General features: G+C 43.9%; 1 protein-coding gene across 2 annotated transcripts in view; it reads right to left on the bottom strand.

Moving 5' to 3' along the window:
- The window catches only part of LOC100548072 (store-operated calcium entry regulator STIMATE-like), a 31,542-nt gene extending 18,380 nt beyond the window's left edge, over positions 1-13,162 (bottom strand). The window contains exons 1-3 of one of the 2 annotated variants that reach the window (XM_010713850.4): positions 12,992-13,162; positions 2,106-2,154; positions 1,458-1,553 (exon numbers count right to left, since the gene is read on the bottom strand). In XM_010713850.4, the coding sequence (XP_010712152.2) occupies positions 1,458-1,553; positions 2,106-2,154; positions 12,992-13,100 (254 nt within the window). In that variant the 5' untranslated portion in view covers positions 13,101-13,162. The remainder of the gene's footprint in view (positions 1-1,457; positions 1,554-2,105; positions 2,155-12,991) is intronic. The other variant, XM_010713912.4, reaches the window with a different exon arrangement.
- Positions 13,163-13,185: the final 23 nt, after the last annotated feature.

Here is a 13,185-nt window from a genome sequence, read left to right as displayed (position 1 = left end):
ATATGGTACTGAGAAATATGGTTTAGTAGGTATGGTCATGATAGGTTGGCAGTTGGATTAGATGATCTCAGTAGTCTCTCCAATTTTAACAATTCTAAACATTTTCAGAATTTTATACAATAAAACTGAATCTTGTTGGACACCATAAATGCTCCAAAGGAAAGGCTAAAACTCACTTTCATAGAGCAGGTGTAAAATGCTATATGAGCAGAGAAGCAAAGCAAGGGGCAGAAGAACTTAAGAGAAGCAACAAGCCCTGGCTCAACAGCAGACACTCTGGGGTCCTGGAAAGCCTCCAGTTTGGGGTTTCTGCTGCAGGTCCAGCAGCAAAATCCGTCCCCATCAGGAGATTCAGGCCTGATGAGCTTGCTCTGCAGCTTTGGAGGTTTAAGCCTCACTGGAAAGTGTATGAGAGACAGGAGATCTGCAGGAGCCTTCTTGGGACTGCAAGGTTCAATCTCTAATCCAGGGCTTAATATTTTAATAAACTTCACAGAAAAAAAAAAAATCTCTCATATTGTTTTTGGCCTTTTGTGCTATTGGAATCTTGTTCTGCAGCAATAGGTCAGATACTTCAACAATATGAAAACACCACCAAGCACAGAGCTACAGGAACAAATGTGTCCTTTCCCAGAGCTTGATATCACTTCTGAATAAAGATATTGGAAAAAAAAAATCTGCTTTTGATATCTACTTTAAAAAAAAAGTCATTAGGATTTCCCATTTCTAAAGGCCCAAACTAGCCTCTTAGAGTTCCCAGAGCACTCCCAATAAAACAGGGGACTCTAGTAGTTTATACTTGGCAGGATGCACAGCATAGGGGCATCAGAACCCAAGGGCAGAATTTCAGAGTTCTGCCCAGTTCAGTGTTCAAGGCAGGCAGACCAGGAAAATGCGAAGCACATTAGGAGAATCTGAAGGGCACAGCATAAGCATAAACAAGGTTGTTTTCAAACAGCGTCAGTTTAAAAGCAATCATAACTCATTTTAGAGGTTACATTTAGTCCCAGCCAAACTTGTGGCTGTTTAAAGAAACACACTGAAGTGCAACATTCAAATATAAACACAGAAGATAGGCCAGGAAGTTTTAAGCAGCATTTTGGAGCTCAAAGGGGATACACAAAATCAACTTTACCTAGTTCTGAAACAAATTGTAGCTGCAAATTGTCTAGTCTGGAGTAAAGATACATTTCTGTTAAATTCCAAGTCTAATTTACATTGCCTCAAAATAGGACAACATGAATGCATGTGGTAGATAGAAAGGTTCCTTTTTCTTGGAACTTTTTTATCCAGGCTGAATAAGGGCCTTCAATCACACTGAGCAAAGCATACTTCTCTAATATCCATCTAGTACTAGCAATAGCCATCCATATATGGTGGAAACCAAACATTTTCCATTGGTTTCCTCCCTCTTTTTCAAGATGTGGGATGTGAATGGAAGTGCCTTTGGTACTTACAGAGAGCAAGGATCCTCCTCAGTGAGATCAGACAGAAAAATATTGGTAAAGTGGATGAAGAGGGCACCAATTACTTGCTTGGAGGTATCATAAAACCTGGAAAGAAAAGAGCAAGATCTGTTTCCTAGAGCATCAGCAGAAGTCTGCCAAGCAAAGGCTGGGCATAGACCCGTTTTCCTTCAAGAAGGATTTCTGATATCCAAGAAAGGAATTCCATTAATTTCCAAGTTATTTTAAGGGAAGAACCAAAGCCAGAGGACATAGGCTTTTCTTTGCTAACATTGGCAAGCCAGCCTGGCCACGCAAAATCCACAGGATCATCCAACCTATCAGATGTAATTATCTGTTTAATTGAACTTAAGACCAAAATAAGACAGCCCATGTGCAGCTGTGTCAGCAGATCTGAAAGGACCATAACCTCTTGGATCAACCGCTTACAGTGAAACCAAGCTTTCTTGGAGGAGCTAGGGAGGGACTTTATTTCTAGGGAGCACCAGCTGCTTTAGGAAATTTGTCTTGGGAAGTAGCAGCAGAGCATTTTATTTAAAGACTAAATACCAATAGAATAGTCACAGAGCCATGAAGATTGTTAGTAGAAGAAATACTGGAGGTACATGGGCTTTTTAACATCCAAATTTAAAATCTTACCATATCCTCCAGGGACGCCTCTCTTCTTTTGGTTCTTTAAATCGTTTTACTGCAAAGAAAATTAGAGAGATTATGTTAACCATCAGAGCTGAACAGATGTGTACTTCCATACCCTGTCAAGTGGCCAGAGGGAAGCTGGGAAAGTTTCATCACTATCTGCCAGCCCTGATAACTCTTCCAGGCAAATCAAAATTATGGTAGTGATATTCAAACCATGTATCCCAGTAGTCCATCAAGCTTTTGGATTCCAGAGGCACAACAAAGCCATCACCTCCTTGCAGCTCAAAGGATCAGAGGTCAGTAAGCATCCCTACCATAAGGGTGCCAGGGCCAAACTACAAACAGATAAGGCTCCAAGCTCCTGCCAACAAACTGAAGACACTATTAAAACACTGATTTATTACATAGTGTTTTGGATGTTCACTGGCTGTGTCTGGGATGTGGTTTCACTACTACCAAACATGAGATTTTAAGAGATATGAATACTTTAAATGAAGTCCCTCTGCATATAGATTAGTTCACTCTTTGCAGCCACTCCAGTCCTCCATTCCAGGACCCTCCAGTGCTCTCTATCACAGTTACTACTTGCAGATAACACTAAGTTTGTTTTTCATTTTTAAACTCTGTTTTGCTCACAGTGTCCTGAGCATTGCAGAAGCATCTCCAAGGGTCCCAGGTTGCTTGTTCCACAGACTTATGTTCTCCCTAGATTCAGCTGGCTTTTACGTGCCCAAATAGGAGTTGCTAATACCTTTCTAGTGCTATACTGCACACAGAAGTTGTTTTTACTGCTTTGCCGTCAATCCAACTAGGAATTTGTTTTACAGAGCACTACCTACCTGGCCAAGTCTTCTTCCTTTAAACCTAAGATATCAGTGCTCTTCAACAAGGAGACCTAGGAGACATTTTCTTACTATATTTTTTTCCCCAACCTAATTAATAAAAGGGCATTCAGTAGCATCATTTTGCTTTGTGTAGCTGCTAGCATCTACACCTAAGTCTAGAAGCTCTGCAGTTACAGCTGCTGCCTCAAAACCCCATGTAAATGGGGAACTTTCACAATCAGTTCCTGGAACACTACCAGCTTGAAAAGGATTTAGAGTTAAAAATACTGATCTGGGACTTCTTTTTTTGGAGGCAAAAAGAAACTAACTCAGTGCTACTCCTGACGCTCCATCCTAGGACATGATCACAGCAACTGCTTGATGGTGCCATCTAGGGGAACCTAGAGCCTGAAAGCTATAGAACACACAAGTATGAAGGATCAGTGTATAACCTCCCTGGACAAGCTATCTCAAGGGTATGTATTAGAAGCATGAATCCCTAGGCCCTTCATCACCTCCCAGATTTGCCCAGTACTGAGCAGGTCATTGTGATGAGTGCTCTAAAAGGCTGTTGAAGCCCAAACAGACCACCAGCTATCTGCTTTATCATCACCAAGACTTTGCTTCTGGAGCTCTGTAGCTTACTCTGTCACTTCGAAAGTCAGCCAAACACCAGAACAAACACACATTTGGTATCCAGCTCTAGATTACACTTCTCCACAGACCCATTAACTGAAAGATCAACCAACAGAGCAACAAGCTCAGTAAAGGCTAGGAAGAAAAAATTAACACACTAGCTGGAAACAGCTATTTCCAAATAAACTGCTCTTTTCTGTCTTGCATCTATATGGTAATTAAATGATGCACTGGGTGAGTCTCACCGTACTCGTATACTCAGCCTGCCAACTGGAGCCCAACCATCTGCCCCAAGAAACAGTTCTGGGCTGCCTTTCCTGGGAAATTCCTGCCTGATCCAACCTGAAAAGATCTAGGAATTCCCCTGCTTGGATGCTCAATGAAGTGGAACTTCGTACCTCTTACTGGCACAATGACAATGTGACACATAAAAAAAAAATACATCCTTCAACTCTAGGACTTCAGGCACATCCAAACAAGCACTTATATTTCACTCTTCCACAATAAACAAACAAACAAACAAATCCATGGACTAACAAAGCTGAGAGGCCGGAATTCTTTAAACTGAAACTAACAAACTTGAAGCAAAGAGTACAAAAACTTCCCTATGGCATAGAAGGGCTCTACAGGCCACCAAGCTGACCACCAGCCCAACCACAAGAGCATCAGGGATGATTTTTACTGTTGCCCTAAAGAGAAGTGACACATATGTATCCACAGCCATTCAGGCTAGAAATAGTAATTCAGTGTGATAAGATGACAAAAGGTAAGAAGTTAATGGCGTGGTGCCTTGTTGAACATGGCTTGTCATGCCTCATTAGATTTAAGAGAGTTATCTGAGTCTGTGCAATTATCAGAGACAGTAAAACTGTTGTATTAAAGATAAAAGCTAGTATTATAGAGAAATAATTAACTGCTTAATTGGGCATTAACTGTGCAGAGCTGCATCAGGCTGTCTCTGAATTAAGCCAGTAAGTCAGCCAAGATCACTAGAGCTTGAACAGGCAGCAGAGTAGTTCAGTGACCATGACCCAGAGGTTAAGGGTGAGTTCAAATCCACGTTAAAATGGCTCCAGATCTCTGAAACGTCAAGAAGCTGATAAAAATCCTCTCCTCCACATCTCCCTGCAGGTGATCTGAGCCAGGGCATGCACAGATCCCTGAGTGGATACTCAAGCTCAGCTGGCTTGGGAAACAGCTCAAGTCTTCTCTTGCTCTTCTCAAAGGAAATCTCTATTCACTAAGGCCACTCAGCTTTCCACCAGCTGTAGGCATGGGTTTGCAACCATGACTCTGGCAAATCTTGATAGCAGACTGATCTATTACAGGACAAGCTGTGCTTGCAAATGCATGGTAATGCAAACAGAAATTGTGATCTGAATTTTAGCACCTGTAATCAATTAAGATTGTTTAGTGCAGGAGGCCAGGCTGGACCAGGTTCTGAATATTCTGAAGTTGCTCAGATACAGATTTCCCTGTTCACTGTAGAGGAGCTGGACTAGGTGGGTGGCCTTTTAATGTCCCTTCCAACTCAAATGATTCTATGTCTCTAGGTGCACAAGACAGAAGGCAGAGAATCCCCAACCATCTAAAGACAATACTAAATAAAGAACTCCCCATGCCTACAGGTAAAGGTCTGTGTAATAGAGCTAAAGGGAGGAAGATGAAGACTGTTTTCCAGGCTCTTCCTGTGTGTCTTGCCCTTTCACTGATAGGTATTTCAACCACATTCCTAATGATGCCTTATAAGTTCCAATTGAATGGTAAAGTGAAAGGGTGTCAGCTGTGAAATAGCTCATGGAGAAACATTTCCTTCAGAGAGGCTTCAAAGGCAGTCCACTAGAGCAAGAAGCCTCACAAAGCCCTAACTCCAAAGATGCTCCAAGGAACTCAGCCACATTGTAGCAGAGTTTAATCCATATGGCCTAAAACATGCCAGGAAAAGGTAAGACAGGTAGGAAAAGAACAGCCACATCTATCCCATTAAACAGATTAAGCCACTATTCTCAGGTGACAACCTGAATTGGTGTCCTTACAAGTTAACATTCATTCCTACTTGGCTCCAGTTACAGCAGACAGAAAGCCCTGAAGTTCAGCAAAAGGGAAGGAACATCAACAGCAACTTGAAAGAAATGCCTTTTGGTTATGGCCAAGAAAGGGCAAGGCAGGAAGCAAAATGCTCCCAAACCCTTCCTCTTCAGTCAAGACAATGAAGATCACAGACGCTTTAAATTCATTGAGGATCTCCAGGCTAGGATGAATTTGGCCATCTGAATAGAAACCCATGTTAAAAAAAAAAAAAAAAAAAGGAAAAAAAAGAATATATCTACTTGGGACAAGAGTACTTACAGATTTGCAAGGAGTCAGAAAATGACAAGGTAAGACCTCAATGAGATCCACCCCTCCTCCCTTTTAATTTTTTCCCAACTTTTGTTTTGCAGAGTAACAGAAAGTGGATGTTTGTGGTGTTTTCTAGATGCAGTGCATTGGAAACAGCTTTGTCTGCCCTAGATATGTATAGTTCCTTGAAGTTATGGGACTGCAGCAGTACTGTCCTACAGCCTACTTTTGTAGTAATTAATTTCCAAATTGTAATTAATACTTGCATAGCTCCTGATTCTCTTCCATTGTTCCTCACATCTTGCCCATGCAGTGGAGCAATCCCTTATGCAACATCTTCTCAATGTCCCCACTGATGATGCACTGCATTCAGACATCAATGCAGATGTACATCTGCCTATTATCCCTCATGGAAATAAACCCCTCATTTAGGCAGAATTAGCTAGAATAGCAGCAAAACAGATCAGCAAAACAGACTCCCGAGTAAAGTTTCTGTAAAACCAGAAGCTTATTTCCCCAGTAGAAATCCCCTACCATGAAACCAGGAAGCTTATTTTTGTGACAGCATCACACCGTCTGATTTCTGGCCTTACTGAATAGGATTCAGAGCTACTGTCCTATGGAGGAAATGCTCTTCCTCTGCCATCTTCCACTTTATTTACAGTGAGTAGGGTCTCCAGTAACACATTTCAACCTATTTTGCAGGATGCACCCTTTCTCAGGCTTTTTCCAAGCCCCAGACAGGAAGAAGGCAACATGCAGAGACCAAAGCTATGGAGGCTGCACTATTTTTAGTGTGAGCTCACAGCTACTCAGACTGGAGACACAATGGGAGGAAGCAGCAGTCACTGTTCACAGTCAGCAGCCAGCAAACTGCCAGCAAGATAGAAAAGCTCAGAACACATACCCACCACCTCAAAACAGAGCAGATCTATCGTTAGTTTGAGAAGGGGCATTCTACAGACCTGTATTCTTGCACTTGCATGATATATGTTTGGTGCTTCCTTCCCAAACACTGTTGTACCAAGACTTCAAAGATGTATATATCTTTAACAAAACAGGCTAAATACTCTATACACAACAAAGGGCAAATATGTTCTGGATTATCTTTGGATTATCTCTGAGTCTGCAAGACATGAGGCAACAGGGAAATAAAAAATGGTACCAGCTCCTACTGAATGTATCTGTATATTGCCAGGCTGCTCCACAGCATCTTCTAGAGGAGAAAAGCTTCTCTTAGCACAGAGTGCTCCGAATTGCAGAAGAAATGTGTATCAGTAGCAGGTTCAGGCACTCAAAGCAGTGGACTTCTGCAAAACTTCCAAATCCTGCATAATGCCATGTACTGGAGCCTCTAGATCTATGCAAATAAACCTTACAGAAAGGAATAGTTCTGCTTTTTCCAAAACAAAATTACTTGAGTATCTTTCCTCTCCAGGATCCTTAGACCATCTATTCCCGCTCCTCATCCAAATCCAGTTACCCACAAGCCCACTGCAGGACAAGCTTTGAAACTCTCAGAGCAACAGCATCAGCCCATCAGCCATCTTGGTCAGCTAGAGCATCTTACTAGCAGGGAACGTGAATTGCCCAGGTAAAGGCCATGCAGTACCCAGTTTCAAGCTCCACCTCATGCAATTAGCGTACTACCCATGTCTTATTTCTACACAGATTTTTATGGCTGCCACTAGAGCAGGGGTGTCCAACCTTTCGGCTTGCTTGCACCACACTGAGTGAAGAGGAATTGCCTCGGGTCACATATAAGTATAGTTAATGCATATAAGTAACAAAGCTTCTGCTTTTATATTGTCATTAAAACAAAGCTGGACACATACATAAGCCTTCAAGTGCCCAAGTGATCATAAACCACTTTGTGATGTAACCGTTAGTCATATGCACTTATTGAGAATAGGCTCCATTTGACCAGGAGGTCTTGGAAACCTGGACTGGGTTCTAACTGAATGGTTGTTCTAACTCCATCTGGGAAAGGCAACAGAGGCTCTACACACAAAGCATCTCCAGATTCCAGATCAGTGCCTTGGACTATAAAGCATTCCCATGTTTGAAACTCATATCTTAAGACCAATACATGATGTAATTAAGAGAACATCTAACAAATGAAGTTACACAATTGAGATTTTTTTTTTCACCCCAAACATGAAGTTTGTCAGTTCTCTCACAAATACCAAGTCATAAACCAACTGGAAATTTAACAGGCTCCTCCCTAAAGGCTCACTTCCTCCACCCTTTGAAATGACAAAGTTTCCCTGTAAACCTACTTGCACAAAAGTTAAGAATCACCTATAATATAAATCATCCACCAGATGCAGCAGAATCCATCCAACAATGCATAAGGTGCTTCACAGCCTATAGGTTACACATAACTTCTGGCAGCTCAAGCTTTGCCTGCTTGTTTCTCAGCCTACCCAACCCATTTGTTGCTTCAGCAAGCAGGAACGTCCTCAACTTTTATTCCTTCCAGTCATCATTTAGCATACAGTTTTCACCACTTGGTTTAGCAGCTCAGAAGATGACTTCCAAGAGGAGGTCAGCATAATCAACAACTCAAATTCAAAAGCTCCATAGAAAGCTGTGCTTTGCTTAATGAAGCACATGAAATGCCACATGGTCTTTTCAGCTTACAAAGCACAACACGCGTTTTCAAGCTCAGCCGGTTTTCACATGCATTGAAGCAGAAGGAAAAAAGTCTTAGGAGTCCTGCCACGTGTAGCTTCTTGCTTAACTTACAAACTTACATGCAGACCCAGACTACCAGAGTCACAGCCCTGTGCTTCACACCTCTTCCAGACTGTAAATCTTTGTGGTTTTATTTTTCCCCAAAACAGGGAAAGTCCCCATTTCAGTATGATGAATCAAATCAAACACAGCCATGTTTCCATGTTAAAGGAAGCAAAGTCAGCATAGCCCATCCCTGGCATGGCAGTGTAGTACTCCCATGTCCTGGACAGGTTTATTAAAATCAATAGAATGTAAGTATGCACAGATCCAGTGATCTATCATTTAGTTCTCTTTCCTGATGTACATGCACACTTCAACCTACTTTTTTTTCCCCAAGAGATATTTAATGTAAAAGCTGGAACACCCATAGGAAGCATGTAAGAGAGTTCTGAAGCACAGAAAGAGTGCAGCAATCTAAAGCATGTACAGCAACAAATTTGAGTTGCAATAGGGTAGAACCATCCTGAATTAAGTTCTATTCCTTCCACTCCTCCCTCAGTATAAGGAAACCCTTCCACATTGACGATTGTGAGCCACTGGCACAGGCTGCTCAGAGAAGCCTGGAAGTGACCATGGACAGACTGGATGAGGCCCTGGGCAGCCCAATCTGGTGAGTGACAACCCTGCCCAAGGCAGAGGGTTGGAACTAGATGATCTTTGGGATCCCTTCCAACCCAAGCCATTTTATGATTTTACCAATATTTCCCTCCGCAGCTGAGAGCTACTGTTTGTTTTTATGGTCGAGTCGCTATTCCACAGTCCTACCTCAGGACCAGCTACTTGAGCCAAACCACAAAACACTACCATAGCACAAGTGTTCCTAAACCTCATTCAAGAGCTCAGAAGGCTGCTTAAAAAGCTTTAGGAAGAGAGGTAATCAGAAGAGAAATGTTCTTAAATGACTCCCCAGATCTGTTTCACTTGTGCCCCTGTTAATCTAAAAGGAAAAACATGACTAAGATACCTATTCAAGACCCCTATCTTCTCTTCCTAAGGGATTTGGTGTCCAAGTGACAAGTTCCAGCAATCCTCACATCACATGCAGCAACTGCAAAATCCACTCAAAAGCTAAGTATTGACAACTACTTCAGATGGGATTGCTGAATTATCCACGTCATGACCTCCCCAGGGACAAGTTCTTGCCCAGGAAGCTAGATTGCCAACCACAGCTGTAAGGAAAAAAGAGGCAGCAGAACTAAGTGTTCACATCTTAATTCTCTTAGCAAGAGTCATTCCGGCAAGAGTAGGCAGCTGGGAAGGATTACATCTGATTCTCATTAATTACTAAATTAGAGCAAGCTCTGGACAACACTGCAGAGAAGTTTGACTACAACCTTAAAAGACAGGATAGAGTAGTTTAGAGTATTTGTAAGCTCCAAGGAATATTTTCCTCAGTGCTGTAATAGTGGCGATCCTAACCATAGAATGGCTTGGGTTGGAAGAGAGCTTAAAGACCATCCAGTTTTAACCCCCTGCCATGGGTAGGGTCGCCAGCTACCAGATCAGACTGCCCAGGATCCCATCCAACCTGGCCTTGAGCCCTTTGAAGGATGAGGCACCCACAGCTTCTGTGAGTAACCCATGCTGGTGCCTCACTTTCCAAATAAAGAATTTCTTCCTAACATCTAGCCTGAGTTCCTTCTCTTTCCATGTAAAGCCATTCCCTGTTGTCCTGTCACTACCAGGCCATATAAAAAGTTGCTCCCCCTCCTGCTCATAAGCTCCCTTCAAGCACTGCAGCAATGTTTCCCTGGAGCTTTCTCCTCTCCAAGCTAAACCACATTAAGCTGGGCATCATCTACTTGTGGATCCCACCTACACTACATGGAGAATCCATTTAAAACACAGAGCAGAGCAGCAGGGAGCAATCACTCCCTTCATCCTACAGTGAAACACTATTTCTTCCTCATGAACCTTTGATCTAAAGGGCTTTCTAATACCCTTTGCAACAGGCAAAACTGGCCTCAAGGAACATAGTGGGTTGTTCTACTAAAACTTCACACTCCACGTGACAGATCCGCATAGAATCGCTAAGGCCAGAGAAGACAACTAAGGCCATCTATTCCACCCACCCACCCATGCCCCTCAGTGCCACAGCTCTGTGTTTCCTGCACACCTCCAGGGATGGTGACTCCACCACCTCCCTGGGCAGTCTGTTTGAACGTATTAACACTTTTTCTGAGATTTGCATATTCTTTTTCAGGCTTCCTGTAGCCCCAAGTAAAAGAAACCTAAAGTCACAAACTCTTCTTATAACAACATAAAAATACTCATCTTGTTGTAGACCGTGCTCTTTTGAGCACATTCCATGGCTAAGCACCTGCAAAGTCTTATTCAACACCACATCAGCATTAGTTTGATTTCCCCCACATACACGGTTTGCAAACCACCACTATCCAGGTACTGCAGCCTTTTCTTCCCCAGGAGGCTGCCAGCTGAAAGGGCCACTCCCAAAAGAAGCCTTAAAGCATGTTATATCCTAAGAAAGTCTTTGGTAAACCAATTACAGCTACAGTGGGCTAAAGAGGCTGCACACAGACAGCCCCAACAGAAAACCTGAGAGTATGCAACGGGGGTGTAGATAAGGAACACCTGATGGGAATTAGGGGCAGCCAGGGGATGATCTACCATCAGGAGTCTAGGGCTGGAAATCTATTCACATCTAGGGGCTCAGCTTCAGCCACTGAGCAGGTTCACAAGGAAACCACTCAAGAAGAGCTTTCGGATTTTTTTCCTAATTAACCAAGAGGATGCTCAGCTGCTTTTCATATCCTTGGACACGAGCATCCTCATCCTCCAGCTGAGGTCCCTGGGTTTGTTCAGCCTAGAACAGGAAGCTGAAGGGAGGCCTCATGGTCGCCCACAGCTCCTCACAGGGAGCAGAGGGGCAGCACTGAGCTCTGCTCTCTGTGACAGCAACAGAGCCTGAGGGAACAGCATGGAGCTGTGTCAGGGGAGGGGCAGGGGGTGTTAGGGAAAGCTTTGCACCAGAGGCCGGTGGGCATGGAACAGGCTGCCCAGGGCAGTGGGCACAGTAGTGAGCTGCCTATGTGGTCCTGTGTGAAGCCAGGAGTTGGACTTGATGGGTCCCTTCCAACTCAGGAAGTTCTGAAAGACTATATTAGCTCTTATATCAGGGGGAGAACAACATTCTTAGGTACTGCTGGCAAATCATTGAGCCCATGCTTTCATTTGTGGGAGTATTTTGATAATTAATTCCCTTTATTTCACGAGGTATCCCCTGTGGTTTATGGGTCAATTAACACATAGCCTCCCCCACTACAGGAACAGAAAGAAAAAGAAACACAACAGAAACAACAAAGTAGGCTGTTCTTACAGTTAATGTTCAGTGAAATACAGGCCGTGAAGTGTTGCAATGTCATTACTCCCACTGGAAAAAGCTATCAGCTTCCACAGGAAGAACTTGTTGCAGCTTTCACAAGCTGACTGGCATTAAACACTGGAGTCCAGGCAGCACAGAGATTCAAGACCTGTGGCTTCTCAGCTCAACTGGAAGCTTTAATTACTGTCACTGCAGGTTTTTTAAAAAAGGAGAACAGATTGAGGCTTGTTAGATCACTTAACCCCAAGGAGAAGCACCCACAGTGCTCCAAGCAGAGCACAGCTGGGGCACAGCAGCAGTGATTTTCTCAGGTCTTCCAGCATCAGTGCCCTCACCTCTCCTCCCTGCTTTCTCTTACTACCATCCCTCCCCAGCAAACAGCACTCAACCCAAAAAACTTCACGTTTTAAGGGAAAGTTAAGCAAAACAACATCACAACGCAATTAGAGGAGCTATTATTCTAACCAAGCAGCACCGTACCTGATGCCCATCCTATTTTTTGTCACATTCTTCCTGCTTACACCGTTGGCTTCCACCCTTCATTAAAATTTTCTAAGCCACTGAACTCACACATCAGAACCGCGACTCCGCGGTGCCTCATTACCATCAGATAAAGGCTCGGAACAACAGTTTTACGAGAGAGCATCTGGTGCCCTAACTGCCGGCAGCGAGCTGTTGCCATCCCTTCTCCAACCCTCCAGGTCTGGAGAAAAAAAATTCATCAATTAAAAGCGACGCGAAGCTCCGAGCAAACGGGCTGCGATACCCAACTAAAAGGGTTATCTGGCAGAATAGTTTGGGTTGTTAAGGAATATCCGCTTCTAGCCCCCTAGCTGCAGCCTAACGGTAAGTCGCCCTGCGCAGCCTGGTCTCGAGCACCTCCAGGGAGCATCCACAACTTCTAAGCATCCACAAGCATTCCACCCGTGCCGGTGCCTCGCCACTCTCCAAGCAAAGAGCTTATCTCGACACCTCGCCCTAATAACAGGCACGGAGGTACTCACACATCAGCGTGCAGAAGGTACACAGTGCCAGCAATGCCTGCAGCAGCACTCCGAAGCGGCCCAGCAGCGCTCCGCTGCCGCAGCCTTGAGTCGGACGGGACGCGGCCATGACCGGGCGGAGCGGAGCGCAGCGAGGAATGGAACGCAGCCGCCCCGCTGCCTACAAAGCCGACTCCGTGCCCCCGCCCCTCTGC

Source organism: Meleagris gallopavo, chromosome 1 (genome assembly GCF_905368555.1).
Source record: "Meleagris gallopavo chromosome 1, MGAL_WU_HG_1.1, whole genome shotgun sequence".
NCBI lineage: Eukaryota > Metazoa > Chordata > Aves > Galliformes > Phasianidae > Meleagris > Meleagris gallopavo.
Note: the sequence above shows the minus strand (reverse complement) of the source record. Positions and strands in the feature narration are given on the sequence as shown.